Raw genomic sequence first — 15644 nt, forward strand, 5'->3', positions numbered from 1 at the left:
TTCATGTCGTGAGCACCGCCATTTGCTTGAACTGAGGGCCAAGGTTATTATAGTTTTGCTTTTTTAAATTAGTTTTTATTTTATTATCGTTTTCAATTTTGCTACAAAATTCAGTTTAGTTTTAGTTAGTTTTACAAATGGTTTTGCTAGTTTTAGTTTAGTTTTTATTTTGCAAATACATTTCTATTTAGTTTTTATTTATTTAGTTTCAGTTTTAGTTTTAGTAATTATAGTTTAGCAGAGTTACCATAATGAAGTGTAGAGACCAAATCAAGGTTTTTAATTTCAGCAAAGTTTAATTAACAGATTAGAGTTTAATCTTACTAAACATCCTTAAGTGAAATAACTTGATAAACGAGCATTAATGTTTAAACCCAGGACGGTCTTACAAAACATGCAGTAAAGTTGGGTCTTCACCTTTGAGCAAAAAAGCTTGAGTCAAACTATGACCTATACAGGATCTATCTTAAAGAACAAAATAGATGCAACGTAAAATATAAAAGTAAAAATTATAAATTCCAGACAAACTCAATCATAACAGATGAAATATTGTTAAACAATTAAAAGCTTATTTTAATTTCTTCAGTAGTACAATGTAGGCTAGTACAATGTACACTGTTTTGCTCTGTGTGTGTGTGTGTGTGTGTGTGTGTGTGTGTGTGTGTGTGTGTGTGTGTGTGTGTGTGTGTGTGTGTGTGTGTGTGTGTGTGTGTGTGTGTGTGTGTGTGTGTGTGTGTGTGTGTGTGTGTGTGTGTGTGTGTGTGTGTGTGTGTGTGTGTGTGTGTGTGTGTGTGTGTGTGTGTGTGTGTGTGTGTGTGTGTGTGTACATGTTTTTCTAGCCTGGTGAGGACTTCAAACTGAATGCACACAGACTCATGGTTTAGGGGCAGGGGCAGTGTAGGGGGATAGAATATATGGTTTGTATGGTATAAAAACCGTCTATATGGCAAGTCCCCACAAAGATAGCGCACCAGACATGTGTGTGTGCGTGTGTGTGTGTGTGTGTGTGTGTGTGTTTGTTGTGCTATAATTGTAAAGGGGACCAATGTCCTCACTTATCTAGTAAAATATTATGATAACTGACTAGTAAGGACATTTGACTGGTCCTCACTAGTTAAAAAGGCTTATAAATCGGCCAAAACATGTTTTTATTTAAATCTATTGTTTTGCACGTTCTTGGGATGGGTAGGTTTAGGGATAGGAATTGAGTTAGGAGATATAAAATATCATTAACCTGATATAAAATCAATGGAAGTCCATGCAATGTCCTCATTATATAGTGAAACAAACCTGTGTGTGTGTGTGTGTCCTGGCATTCCCTACTTTGTGGGGAAATGTCTCCACACAGATAATAATATTATTAGTAGTAAATGATTATGATAACACCTTTTAGCCTGTCAATATTATGCAAACATGAAATCTCAAACGCACAGTAGGCTAGTAACGTTATTTGCTTATATAGTTGCTGACTTTTGTGCCTGCGTCTCTCGTCGCTTAAGAAATGGCATTCTAAAACAGTGAGCTTAAAAGAAGTTCAACGTGCATCTCATTACCTTGTGTTATTTCCCCTTTCACTGCCACGGACGCATTGATTCTTTGTGAACTCCCGTTTAGGACTGGCGATGTGTTGCCTGTCTGCACGCGTCCGTCACAGGACAGCAGTTAATCTCCTCCTCAGATCACTTGACGCGCAGTAGCGCAATAGACACTCCCTCAACCGCCACAGTCAGATTTTCCACCACATTAAAGAGAGCTTATTAACAACGAAAACGAATATTTATTTTTGCTAATTATTATTTTATTTCAGTTAGTTTTTTAGTAAGAGTAGTTAGCTTCGTTTAGTTTTAGTTTTTTATTTATTCAGATTTTAAAATTTTATTTCAGTTTACGAAAATGTTTTTTGACCAATAGTTTTAGTCTTAGTTTCAGTTTTCGTTTACGAAAATAACCTTGCTGAGGGCTACAGTGATCTGTGAATGTCACGCCATAGACTGTTAAAAAATAGGTCACGCCACATTAGAGCATTTCCCCTTATTATTGTTAACAACTTCACCCCCAACCCCGAAAGAAACCTCATCGGATCTACATTCATTCACTCCTTCAAGTTAACTGTATTAGTGGACTAAAGTAGGGAATAGAGAGGGTTTAGGGAGCGAAGTTGGATTCAACCCTGGAGAACGACAGATGACGTCAAATGCTGAGATTTTCTTCACTAATCAGTGATTTGTAAATCATGCACGAAAAATGAGAAATCTAGCCAAAATCTCTTTTTCTGTGCATTAATCTAAAATAAACAAAAAAGTATAAAAGGGCTGTTTGATCTTCTCTTTATTCCATTACAAACAGGAAATGAAATGATCAGATGGTGCTCCGTTGGATTTTTCTGACATCCTTTACTCTTCCCTGATGATGACCTCTGGCCTACTTTCTGTAAGATCTGAATTTCTGCCATCTGAATTTTAGAATTTAGAATTTGATAATCTGAATTTTAGAATTTTGAATTTGATGATCTGAATTTTAGAATTTGATGATCTGAATTTTAGAATTTGATGATCTGAATTTTAGAATTTTGAATTTGATGATCTGAATTTTAGAACATTGAATTTGATGATCTGAATTTTAGAACATTGAATTTGATGATCTGAATTTTAGAACATTGAATTTGATGATCTGAATTTCTTCTTTATCTGAAATCTTGAATCTGTATTTTTAAAAACTGAATATTTACAGTCTATTAATTCAGAACAAAATATCTGCTGTTTGAAAATACATGTCTATACAATTTCGACATACAAACATTTCAGATGTGTTCAATTTCAAAGGTTCTATAGTCAACATTTAAAAAAAATCAAATTCAGTTCTGTGTAAAATGCAACATAATATTCAATTTTGTTAGATTACACTTGTCAATAATTCAGATTTATACAATTCAAATTCAGATCATTTTGTCATATTTCTAGCTCCATATTTTTCTAAAACGGTTGTGAAATAACACGTATCCCACCTTTAATTATAGAAAGCATGATGTAGATATTAATTTATACTCTATTAAACTTTGACTTCTTAATAAATATATTGAGTTGTATTGAGAAGACTCTAGCTGTTAGACCGGCAGATGTAGCTGGAATAGACTATTCAATCATGCCTCTAACATGTCCAACCTTGACCTTGCCACTCTTTTGATTTGATTAAGACTTTGGCCAACACACTCAGAACTGTGTTTTCATCCTGAGAGGCAGCCAAGACAGTTCAATTGTGTAAACAGGACTCAACTCTCTCTCTCTCTATATATATATATATATATACTCCTGCACTCATCCTTCACTTTTCAATAATGATGCACAGCTCGGCCTGCAACTCTCTGCCTGCCTCTCGTATTTTCTGAGTTAGTCTTTTAAGGGTGTTCACACCAGCAGTGATTTGCAATGAAGAAAGACTACAAATTGTTTGTTTTTAAGGATAGTTTTTTTTCTTGCCCATTTGATACCAAATGTGCATGAGCACCCTTTTTTAAAACAGAATGGAGATTCCTCCATTCTGCCTTCAGAACAGGCGTGTGTCCCCCATCCCACACACACACACGGTGGGTGGCCGACTTTGCTCGCCTCTGCAGCATACAGGAGCTGAAGGTTTATTCTCCAAACAGCCGTGTGTGGTGATGCGGGGAGGGAACAACTTGATCTCAAGGTAGATGAAGCTCAGGCGTGTCCTCAGCCTCTCCTGAGCTTGATCCTTGTCTCTTCAGCTTTCCTGCTTTCTCAGTCCCCACACCTCTGAATATCTCTCGACCAAAACTGGCCAACTGAAATATACTCGCATTTAACATGTGTCAACTGAGCCAGAGACTCTCTCTCTCACGCATACAAGGACTTTGATCACATGCACTTCTGCATCGTAGTGATGCTCCAGAGCTTGGATTAGCAGGGAGGATAGGCATGACATTCTCACCAGCAATGTAAATATTTTGACACGGACTTGTCATTGGCGATGCCAGTGGGCTTCATCACAGCTGGCACCTGTGAGAGAATGAGAGAGAATCGTCTCTGACTGACTGCCTACTGCAGCAGGCTCTCGTGACAAATCGGCCTTCTAATGAGGTGCCATTTTTAATCGTTAAATATTTATTTTGCAGTAATGAGAGAGATTAGCCCTCAATATTTTTCAGCGTGGGAATCCACTAATAGAAGTTTTTTTTTTTTTTTTTTTTTTTTTTAACTCTTTCCCTCTTTTCTTCTCTCTGTAATGAAACATTTTATCTGCTTCCTTCCAGCCATTATACCGTTCCGATCCTTGTTGTCATTCCTAACAGATCTGGTCTCTTAAAATCTTTGATGTTAAGTTATAATAAAATAAAATTATATATATATATATATAATATATATATATATATATATATATATATATATGCCACAATACTCAATATAATATGGAACCGTTCGGTACGGCATTCACGGTTCAATACTCGCTGGTGAATTGTGTTTTTTTTGTCGGTTTTGCATGTAATTAATATTTCCATTTGTCTACGTTTATTTCTGCTCTGTTTGAGTTTTGCATTCAGCCCGTGCACTAAACGTCTGTCAAACACGTGATTACTGGACAGTCTTACTGCACTACTGTAAAATACACTCAAGGTTAACATATTAACACAGTCGGTTATGTCTAAAGTGAAAGTAAAATTGCACGGCTGTATATGAGATGTGACCAGGTCTTCAACTGACAGCAGTTAAAGGGCCAGGTCACCTCTAATATGATGATATTAAAAAAACAAAAAAACCTTTAATACAGTAGCTTTTAATCAATGTTGTATATTGAAGACTATGCAGTTTTAATTTTAGCCTACATTTATTAATTTAATTCCATACTTAAATGCTACTGTTCATCTCTGAGCTGCCACTGTATATATTTATTTTATATTATACAATACACTGGGAATGTGTACAAGGTTTTTTTAAGTAAAGTTTTAAGCTACAATGTCATTTTTTTAGTATATTCGTAGCTAAAATCACTTAGTTCTTTCAAAAATATATGTGCTCATTAATGTATATTTACTTCTTTCAAGTAGTAATGTATTCTCGTAATTTTATAATATACCATTGAAAATACATACGTGTTGAGTGTTCGGATGGCGGTCGCCATGTTGCTTCTCCATCTTGAAAGTACATTTGCCAAAGAGGGACATTCAAGCTTCGCTTTTCGCGTTTTTACACTCGATGGCACTGTGTCGAATGTGAAGAGGAGGATTGCTTGAGGCTGCTATATGATGATGGAGGATCACTCTTAAGCCCCTTTCACACTGCACGTCGGACCCGCAATATTCCCGGAACATTGCCGGGTCATCTTGTGTGTGAAAGCAACCACGTCCCGGAATTGATTACCGAATTCGACCCGGGTCGGGGACCTAGTAACATTGCGGAATATGTATCAGAGTCGCCAAGGAAGCGGAAAAGAGAATTAAGACGGCAACGCGACAGGCAAATCAACAAGACAAAAGTAAATATTGGAGTGGCCTTTCCAAGATGGAAAGAGCTCATGAGGAGCAACGATTTTAAAAAGGACGCCGACGTTGCCTGCGTTCTTCTCGATAGGTAATATTAATTCAGCCTATTTGTGTATATTGGAAGTTTTATTGTTGCTTGGCTTATTATATCATGGTGTGCTGTGCATAACACTAGAACGACGTCTAGGATAGTTTTCCTCGCGTCAAAGATGGAAAAGTATTGTTTACCTTATAACATAAATCCGTGTTCTATGATGGATAACATGAGATTAATATTTTAATTGCATTATAATTTGTTTGCCTTACGCTAGTGATGTCGTACAATATACAGAATAACGATAGCACTGATAAAAGTTACTTTACTAAGATTAGCTTGCATTCGTCTGGGAACCTGATAGCTGATGTTAGCAATGAAATGGTAAAAAATAACGAAAACGTAAAACTATTATTATTACATAGATTAATTTGATCATAGATCATTTGGCAAATTATAATAGTTTTCAAAAGTCATCACTTGAAGCAACACTCACCGAAGAGGTCGAACTGGAAGCATGACTAAATCGGCCACCGTAGGAGTTGAAACGAAATCGAAATTGAGAGGAACAGAAACTATTATTCACTGGATGGTCATATACCTTTTCACCGCTAGATGGGGGAAAATATCACACAGTGTAGCTTTAAGTTTAAGTAAGGCTTTTCAAGTCTTTTAAGTAAAATCAAGAAAGAGTATTGCAATAAAAACATTTTCTCCCTAACCTTTTTCTAACCTCCTGTCACCTATTCAGAATAGAATAGCAAAAAAAACTAACCGAACCGAAAAACCGTGGTTAAAAACCGAGGCATGTATTGAACCGTGGACTAACTGTAGTCCATATATTATTTGAGGATTAGTATATTATTTGAGGATTAGTAAGTGTAGATGAGTATTATTTTTTAATTGAGGATGTAGAATTGCAGAAAGTATAATTAAAATCAGTTGAAATTCAGAGATATTAAATTTCTTATAATTCTTTTGTAATTTTTTTAAATGGAAACCATGATTTGTCAAAACAAGTGATGGAAAGATCGAAAGAATTTAAACCTTGAAGCCAAATGTCAGTTTTTGCCACTAAATCGAGTCAAATTCATTTATGTAGCGCTTGTAACATTGTAGATCATTTCAAAGCAGTTTTACAATGATAATAGGAAATTAATGGAAGAGAGATACATCAGCTCTAGAAAAGTTATTGTCCAGCTAAAATATTTTCATTTAAAACAAAGGCATAGCTTGATGACTTTTATTAAGCCGCAGATTAATGCTTCCACTTCTCTCGTCATGAGAATGTGAGGTAACACAGCTCTGTTTTACTATATTAGATACATTTAAGTGTGCTGACAGTTTGGTTATAATGTTAAAATGTTGGGGTGGCACCGTGGCAGTGGCTCAGTGGATCATGTAGGTTGTCTACAAACCGGTTCAATCCCCGGTTTCACTTGACCAAGTGTCGAGGTGTCCTTGAGCAAGACACCTAAACCCAGCTGCTCCCGACAAGCTGGATGGTGCCTTACGTGGCTGACATCGCCGTCGGTGTATGAATGGGTGAATGTGAGGCAATGTGTAAAGCGCTTTGGATGGCCATAGGTCTGTTGAAAGTGCTGTATAAATGCAGTACATTTACCAATGCTACTCTGTGCTTTCACTCAGCAGCTACTATGAGACACTTCTTGCACACTGTAGTAAGCTAGATCAATATTAGGAATGGTAAAACATGGTGCTGGTGGTAATCATTAGATTTAAACAATAAGACTAATTGTGTTTGAGCTATATAACAATGATTTGTTTTCCATCGATAAATGTATCCAAACAGTTGCTCACCTGTCTAATAAAACACTTAATATATTAAAGCATCTTTGGTGTTTCCATGGTTTCTACAAAATCGAGGCTAGCGCAGGTATGTTATTGATAGGCGACTGATTGGCAACATTTGGGATAATGTAAGTACATAAGTAGACAAAATAAATAACATTGTTCTACTGGGTTTGGGATATTTTTATCCAAAAATCTTACATAGTGTGCCCTTAAAGGGTGATGGTTTATAAGCCATAAACACAGTTTCATTCATTCATTCCAATTCAAATTCTTGTGGTGTGTCGATATTTCAGTTTAAATTTCAGCTCATGAATTCAGAGGAAACCTACTGTTTCACTGACCTTATGACGAATAAATGACTGACAGGCAAATCTGATAAATGTTATCCATCATTTTGTTCACTAATCTTGCTGAATTGTCTGTGACCTCCTTTTTTTCTTCTTTTTTTACCTAAATGGTAAAGATGTTGATACATGTAATTCAAATGCTAGATATCCAAATAGTCTAGTGAATTGAGTTTGTTCATTTAGTTCCTGAAACCAGTCAGTAATCTCCAAATGCAATTGTTTAATCAGTCTTTGTGGCAGACTGCATGAACAACTTGCAAATTTTGAATGAATGTCCAGAAGTAAAACATTTTATAGGTTTGAATATATTGACTGTTACCACTTGGGTAGATTTCACACTGTAGTTTCACAATTTTCTCATTTTCTGCTGTTATATTAGTAGTTTCAACATAACCTGATATAAAAGCTTGTCCTTTTTTGCACAATGATACTCTGCATTTGAAGCAATTTATTCCAAAATCATCAGGTACATCAGCGAGTACCCACTCTTGTAAAGAAATTGCTTTTGTAAGGTTAATTCAGATTTTTACTCTGACTGTCACCATAAGACATGCATCCTGTTCTAAGATGGCTGCTCTCATAAAAACTTCGACCCAGATTTTGGAGGCTGCTGATTTAAGCTCGTCCCAGTTGTGTTAGTTATTCAGTCGCTTTGTCCTCTCCCGTTAAGTCTGGCTCACTAATTGCTGTCCTGTAATCCCACAATTAACAGACTGCGCTGAGAGAATTATCAGGAGATCAGCGGTCAGCGACAGTGAACCCTGCTGGAGCTCTTCAGCATGCAACTCGCATCAGTAAATCAGCTTAGTTTGGTTAATTCCTTTTCAGTCACTCATTATACATTCTGTTTTTGCACTATTTTCAGAGAGGCCGAAAGAGAAGGCGGTGTTTTCAAAAGCCAAACACAAGCAGAGCTTTATCAGCACCACCGCCCTCCTTCTCACATTGCACTCTGAGAAATGGACGGGTAAAATAAACACTTTAAAGATGTAGTTTAGCCACACTTCACATGTCCAATTGAAGTCTAAATGGGATGAAAAGCAGCAAAGCTGTTTTTATCTCGGTCCACTTTGAAAGAAATTCACAGACTTGATAGACGGAGTTCAGCTTGCAGGCTTTTGAGTTTTATGATTTCTTTTTTCTCCTGGTCCCCACCCCCCCCACACACACACATGCACACACACACACACACCTCAGCTGAAACCAGAAATGTCATGAAGACGACAAATTGTCTGGGGAGTTTTATTCTTTCTTCTTTTGTTTTTGTTCTGCCTGTGTTTCATGCACTGGAGTTGAGTCTATTTGGTAGGGGGAGGGGAGGGGGGCATTGGCCTAGGGAATTTGATGGTCAGCATTGTGGTGTTTTGGTAGAGAGGGCTTGACCCTGGGGTTGCTGGGGCAGAGAGGCTGAGGAGAGGGTCCTCACATGGTCCCTCTTCATCTCTTTGTCCTATACATTTGTGGTTCAGGCGAGCATTGAGGGTGAGCATTGTTGTTGTCACCCTGCAGTCGTCTTGAATTCAGGGATTCAAAATTATAGCTCCGATTAAGCCACACTCTCCAGCTGTTTGTAAAGCATTTCCTTTGATTAAAAATACGCTTTTTTTTTTCCTTTTCTTTTTTCACCATCCCCCACGGCTTGTAAATTCTATAAATAATTTGCATGTTAATTGCCCCACAGGATTGAATCCATCTAAAGATTTTTTTCTGCTATTGAAGCGTTTTGTTATTGTAGAAACTCTGTATTTTTTCACTTGAAAATTGGATGTAGCAGGTAAGCTGCAGGCTCATTAAATTTCTCCACACATAGTAGCAGTTTAAAGTGCTCTTTTTTTACTTAGTATTGATTGAAGCAGTCTGGTTTTCGTGTGTGTGCGTGTGTGTGTACACGTACAGGCAAGATGCCCATGATGCCCAGAGGCCTGCACACCTGTGGCTCAAATACAACATGACCTTGGGGCCTAATGATAGCCCCTCCTCCATTTTGCCCAGAGACCATAAAGGATTAGTTTACTTAAAATGGAAAATTTCCTGCTATTTTACTCACCCCCATCTCATCCAATATGTTCATGTCTGTCTGTCTTCAGTCGAAAAGAAATTACGTTTTTCTAGGAAAACATTCCAGGATTTTTCTCCACATCATGGCAACCAAAATGTTGACGGTCAAGATCAATGCAGTTTCTAAGGGCTTCAGAGGCTCTTCGCGGTCCTAGTCAGAGAACAGGGCGAAGCGATTGGGAATTTCCAAATGCAAGAAAATTAAATGTATATACTTTTTAGCCTTAATTGCTCATCATGCGCTGCTCTGCGATGTGCCAAGGATTGCGCAATCACATTGGAAAGGTCACGCTAGACGTAGGCCGATATACCGTTTGCAAAGCGCATATGTGAAGACTAATACAAATGCACAAAAAAAGATAAAACAACGATGTCGGATGATTATGAAGTTGAAGATGGAGTGTTTTTGGAATAGGATGTTTGTATTAGTCCTCACACAGTCACATTGAGTGGTACTTCCACCTACTTCTGCCTACCTATATGACATGATTACGCAATCTGTGGCGAGCCGCAGAGCAACAAATGAGCAATTTAGGTTAAAAAGTATAAACTTTTTTTTTTAATAATTGACGGATGGTTTTCGATAAGTGTGCTCCATTGTGTGTGGAAGCCCCCTGCTGGTCACTGCACACTGCACTATGACTCCTGTAGGCTAATTATCCATATTTGTATATAGCTGGGGTTAAAGGTTGAAAAACTTCTAACCACAAGTATTAAAATTTGGTTTGTAACATGTCCTACGCCATTTGTTCTAAGGAAATGAAAGAAACCTCGAATCGTGGTTGCACTATTTGAGTTACACTATTCTAACACAGCAGACTTTTTACTTGGATGATTATAATATGGATGAGTAAATCCCATAGACTTCCATTAAAGCTATATATGAACCACAACATAATAGAGACTTTGAGGTGGACTCTTTTGACTTGGGTCATTAAGCAAATACCCTTAACACCCTAGCAGCCACATAGCAATATGTTAAAAAGCCTTTTGAACTCAGGCAGTGCTTGGCAACCACTCACACAGCCTTAGCTCGCTTGCTTTATTTATTTGTGAAAATGTAAAAATGTAGTTTGGTATAGATAAGTGGCTTAAATGCATTTACTTTACAGCTGCTGTTTTGATTGAGTTTGTATCTGATTTCTTTTAGCGGTCAAGATACAGGACAAAGGCAAATTGAGTTGTTCTGGCGTAATTTGGTTAGAGCAGAAAGAAACTGGTGTGATGAAAACCTGAGACCCCACATGGCCCTGATAAAAGCTCAGCCAGTATGGGTTAGGGGATCAGAGGTCACATTGGTCATGGATCAGTGGGGCAGGATAATTTATGCATCACCACAAGAACTAGTTCCCTCCTGGTTTGGTAATCTTACGATGTACAGTTAACACACTGTTCTAACCAGGTGAAATGCCGTTACATGATTAAACCTATCCCGGTTTGTCATAGTCTCCCGTATTTTTGTAAATACATGTCTTTGGGTACATGCGTGTGTCATATCTTCAAGGTGATAACATCTGCACCTGTTCATGCCTTTGTCTAATCAGTCATTTTTCTTGCTCTCACACATGGTCTCACATTAACTCACTCCTTCATTTTGTCCTCATTCTGCCCCATTAACACCGTTCTGCATTACCAGGAAAATATCAGTGTCACAGGATATTGAAGCGAGACTTTCCATTTTCCAATTCTATTACATTTCCTGATTCTCTTCACATGCGCGCACACGATATTATTATTTTTTTATTTACTGGAATACTTCTGACAGGTAGCTTGGATTTTGGAGTAATAATAAAAAAAACTGCTTTTGAAATAAGGCTGCATTTAAACTACTTTGAACATTAGATAATAAGAGCCCTTATTAATACTTGAGCACTAAATTAGAAAGATTTTACCCAACATCATCCGATGGGAAATGTAAACTCTCAAAATGCAAACTGTTCTTTAAGACATCAGTAGAGCCTTATTAGTAAGCAGTGACTTTCTGCTGCCTCTCTTGCTTTTTCCTTATCTCCTTTCTTGACCATCTTTTATTCCTTCTTGTATTTGTTTTCTCTTCCTCTGCATCTTATTTCCTCCCTTAGTCACACTCCACCCCATCTTATTACCTCCGGTGCTCATGTGTACCATTACTCTGTGAGCATGTTTGTTTTCTGACGAGTGGTGTAATAAACACAAGATATGCATGGCCATCCTGATCATTTCCTGGTCGAGTTCAGCTCTGAATAGTTCATGATTGCATTCTCTGACTCAAATGTGAAAGCTATTCTCCTGAGATGAGAAATGCTCAGTAGTAATTTCATCCCGGCTTCAGCAGCACATGCCATGTGAAACCATTCTGCGCAATGATTCAAGGCTGCCGTTCCTTGCCTTTCACCCTGTTGCTTTACCGTACAGATAACATAATGTTGAATTAGATACACTGATCTGAGTGTATCTTTATGGTCTCATGAGTTGCAATGTGTTGTGATGGAAACATGTTGTTTGTGTGCACTCGTGTGTATGTTTTGAACTGATGTAGAACTGGTCAGGGAGGTTAGAGTGCTCCCAGGCTAATAATAACCTATGTTTCCGTATCAGGATATGCTCTTCTGTAGAGTTCATTCTAAGTTTGATACATTTAATGCAGCTGAGCACTTTGCTTCCATTCTCTTTTTTTTCTTTGTAATTATTCTTTGCCGTCTCTCAGACAGGTGAATTACCAAATTAGGATTCTCTGAATTTATTATTAGCTTTGAGGGGAGAAGTAAAGGTCTGTTTCTCTTTTCTAGTGTATTGTCATTCCTTATGCAATGTTTCTTGTTTCCTTTATTTCTCTCCCTTAGCTTATCATCTGTGCTAGACAAGGTGCCTTTGACCAAAGCACAGGCCATGCTTGTCCGTCTGTGGGAAAAATGATCCTTTAAGTGCCAGCCCTGATTTATAGTTACAGAGTGGCTAGCATTGATCATGTCAGAGACTGATAGCTGGCTGTAAGCTTACAAAGCCTCTCTTGGTGGGGAAAGGAATGAGAAAATGTGCCTGGAATCCGATGATTTCCGTCTCCAGCATTTTGAAAGTAGATCTAGCTGTTGTCTTGCTCTCTTATGGAGAATATTCTCAAGTTTGCAAACAGTGCGTTCAAATCACAATTTTGAATTACCCATCATCAGCCTACCCATGCTCTAATTAGTTCAAAGTTTACCTTTAAAACTTTTCCAGTCACTTGTCCATAAGGTCAGTGATCTCTCTATTCCACCTGTAATGCTATCTTACTGAAGGACAAGAGCTCCAGGACTATTTTAGGAGTCATGAGAAAAAAGAAGACTCCATGGTAATGTAGTGATCCGCATCAACAGTCACACTAATAGCAAAATCACATGACCACTTAGAAGTATAAAGTGTGATGCAGCATTTCGTCATTCACTAGGCTTAAGATCTGCTCGCTTCCCCTTTTCATGCGCTCTTTAAAGTTGTTTGATGATGTTTCAACTAATTGCATCTCTCCTTTCTTCCTTTCAGATTCTGACTCAATGGTGAATGTACCATCCATGCTGGGCCTCTACTGGGGGCAATGTTCACCATCCGGCTCCAGTGGTGAACGCCCTCAGAGAACCTGCTGCTGAGGCCAGCGGGGCAAGTGAATCACCGATCTTGAAGCTCTCCAAAAGATCCCAAAGACCTCTTCACTGAGAAGCACATGCTTATTTGAAAGTTTGTGCACAGCAACGCAAAAGAAATCAGCGGTGAAACCGTTGATCCCTTGTCGAGTGGTGGTAGAGTGTCGAGAGAGATCAAGAAACCCAATCCTCTTATCCCAGGCCCAAGACGGCAGCCGAGAGTGAGTGTGCTTAGGGAACGTGTGGTGGGGGAGAAAGAGCTGGTTGACCTCATTGGAGGACTGGGGCTAGAGGCAGCAATCAAAGCGGAGACACACGTCATGGACTATGGGGGCCATGGTGACCTAGCATAAATGGCTACTCCTGACCCAAAGCTTGTGCCGGTGTCTGCTGCTCAACCTTTTTCCTTTTTCCTTCTCTTTTCCTCTCTGCTTTACACCTCTTGCTGCGAACACTGCAACAGTCATCCTCTCAGCCTCCCCTCTGCCCCCTTCTCTTCCCTGGTCCCGCTTTCACACTGTGGCCATGGGGCTGTGGAAATTAGTGCGGGGCGTCAGGCAACTCGAGCTCCACCGCCTCATCCTGGCACTCATCGTCTTCTGCCTGCTTTCCATGGCTTTCCTGGCCTACTATGTGAGCAACAGCCCTAAAATTAAAGAGGCGCCCCCTTTGCCCTTCAGTGACTGTGGTGAGGTGGTCGCGGCTGCAGCAGGAGGACAACGGGCTCCTCTTTTTCTGCCAACTTTCACAGGCCGGCAGAGGACAGTTAAAGTGGTGGATAACTCTCGAACTGAGCCAGTGGTGCTGGTCTTTGTGGAGAGCATTTACTCTCAGCTCGGACAAGAGATTGTGGCCATCCTTGAATCCAGCCGCTTCCGTTACCACACTGAGATTGCACCCAGCAAAGGCGACATGCCAACGTTGATGGAGCAAGATGTTGGTCGCTACGCCCTGGTCATTTATGAGAACATTCTTAAGTACGTCAACTTGGATGCTTGGAACCGTGACCTGCTGGATAAATATTGTGCCGAATTTGGTGTGGGCATCATTGGCTTCTTCAAAGCCAATGAGAACTCATTGCTCAGTGCCCAGCTTAAGGGCTTCCCGCTTTTCCTGCACTCTAACCTGGGCCTACGGGACTACCACATCAACCCTGCAGCCCCATTACTGTATATCACTAAACCCAATGAGGTGGAGCAGGGCCCACTCCCTGGCGATGACTGGACGGTCTTTCAGTCTAACCACAGCACCTACGAGCCCGTGCTTCTGGCTGTCACAAAGTCATCAGAAGCACTGGCCAACCTGGGCCCCAACCGAGCCCTTCATGCCACTGTAGTTCAGGACCTTGGCCTTCACGACGGCATTCAGAGGGTGCTTTTTGGCAACAATCTGTCATTTTGGCTGCATAAGTTGATTTTTGTGGATGCCATAGCCTATCTGACAGGGAAAAAACTCTGCCTGTCCTTGGAGAGGCATCTTCTAGTTGACGTGGATGATATATTTGTGGGAAAGGAGGGTACGCGGATGAAGGTGACAGATGTGAAGGTAAGTCTCTTCTAACTTTGGAATAATTTTGGCCAAAATGTTTAATTCTGTCATTTATTCACAGCCGTGACCTGACCTTTGCCATGACACAAAACTGTGGGGGGGGACGAAAAAAGAATATTTTAGTTTCGTTTTCGTTTTTTCGAACTAGAGCTTAGATCAGTTCAAAAAAATCAAGACCGACCCTACCCAAGCCAATGCACCCGAGAGACCGGCCCTGCCCGACACATTAACTATATTATGAGCCCGAGCCCCATTTAAACCCGACCATTTTTGAATACGTGGGCATTCTGTCGGGAACGAGCCTGTAATGACTAGCGGAGCGGAGCCGGTGTGATCAGCTCAATAATCTGCAGGCGCGTGCTCATGAACCCAGAGGTAAAATGATGTTCGTTCAAATCCAGCTCAGACATGACATAAATCTGTAGCTTACTATGCTTGTTTTAGCCATTAAAACATGTTTTTAATTTATGTTTAAATATTAAAGCCTAATATTTATTTTTTATTTTATCTGATTATGATAGGCTATAAGTGCAAATATGCGAGTGGGTCAGAAATGATTTTGGTGGTTATATTTAGTTTAATATTAAGTTTTGTTTTGTAAAAAGCCTTTCTTTCGTTTTGTACAAATTGTATCTTAATTTTAATAAAGGTTTCTTTGGCCAATTGCATGTATTTAATTAATAAGAAGCAAATAAGTAGCCTAGACTTGACTATGAGGTCGCGGAAGCGATCGCTTTCAATGATCATGA

General features: G+C 39.2%; 1 protein-coding gene across 4 annotated transcripts in view; it reads left to right on the plus strand.

Annotated features, from left to right (window-relative positions):
* The window catches only part of ndst2a (N-deacetylase/N-sulfotransferase (heparan glucosaminyl) 2a), a 247157-nt gene that overhangs the window by 215110 nt on the left and 16403 nt on the right, over positions 1-15644 (plus strand). For all 4 annotated transcript variants that reach the window (XM_067420775.1, XM_067420776.1, XM_067420777.1 and 1 more), the window contains one exon: positions 13250-14892. In XM_067420775.1, the coding sequence (XP_067276876.1) occupies positions 13873-14892 (1020 nt within the window). In that variant the 5' untranslated portion in view covers positions 13250-13872. The remainder of the gene's footprint in view (positions 1-13249; positions 14893-15644) is intronic.

Source organism: Pseudorasbora parva, chromosome 17 (assembly GCF_024679245.1).
Source record: "Pseudorasbora parva isolate DD20220531a chromosome 17, ASM2467924v1, whole genome shotgun sequence".
In the NCBI taxonomy this organism is placed as follows: Eukaryota; Metazoa; Chordata; class Actinopteri; order Cypriniformes; family Gobionidae; genus Pseudorasbora; species Pseudorasbora parva.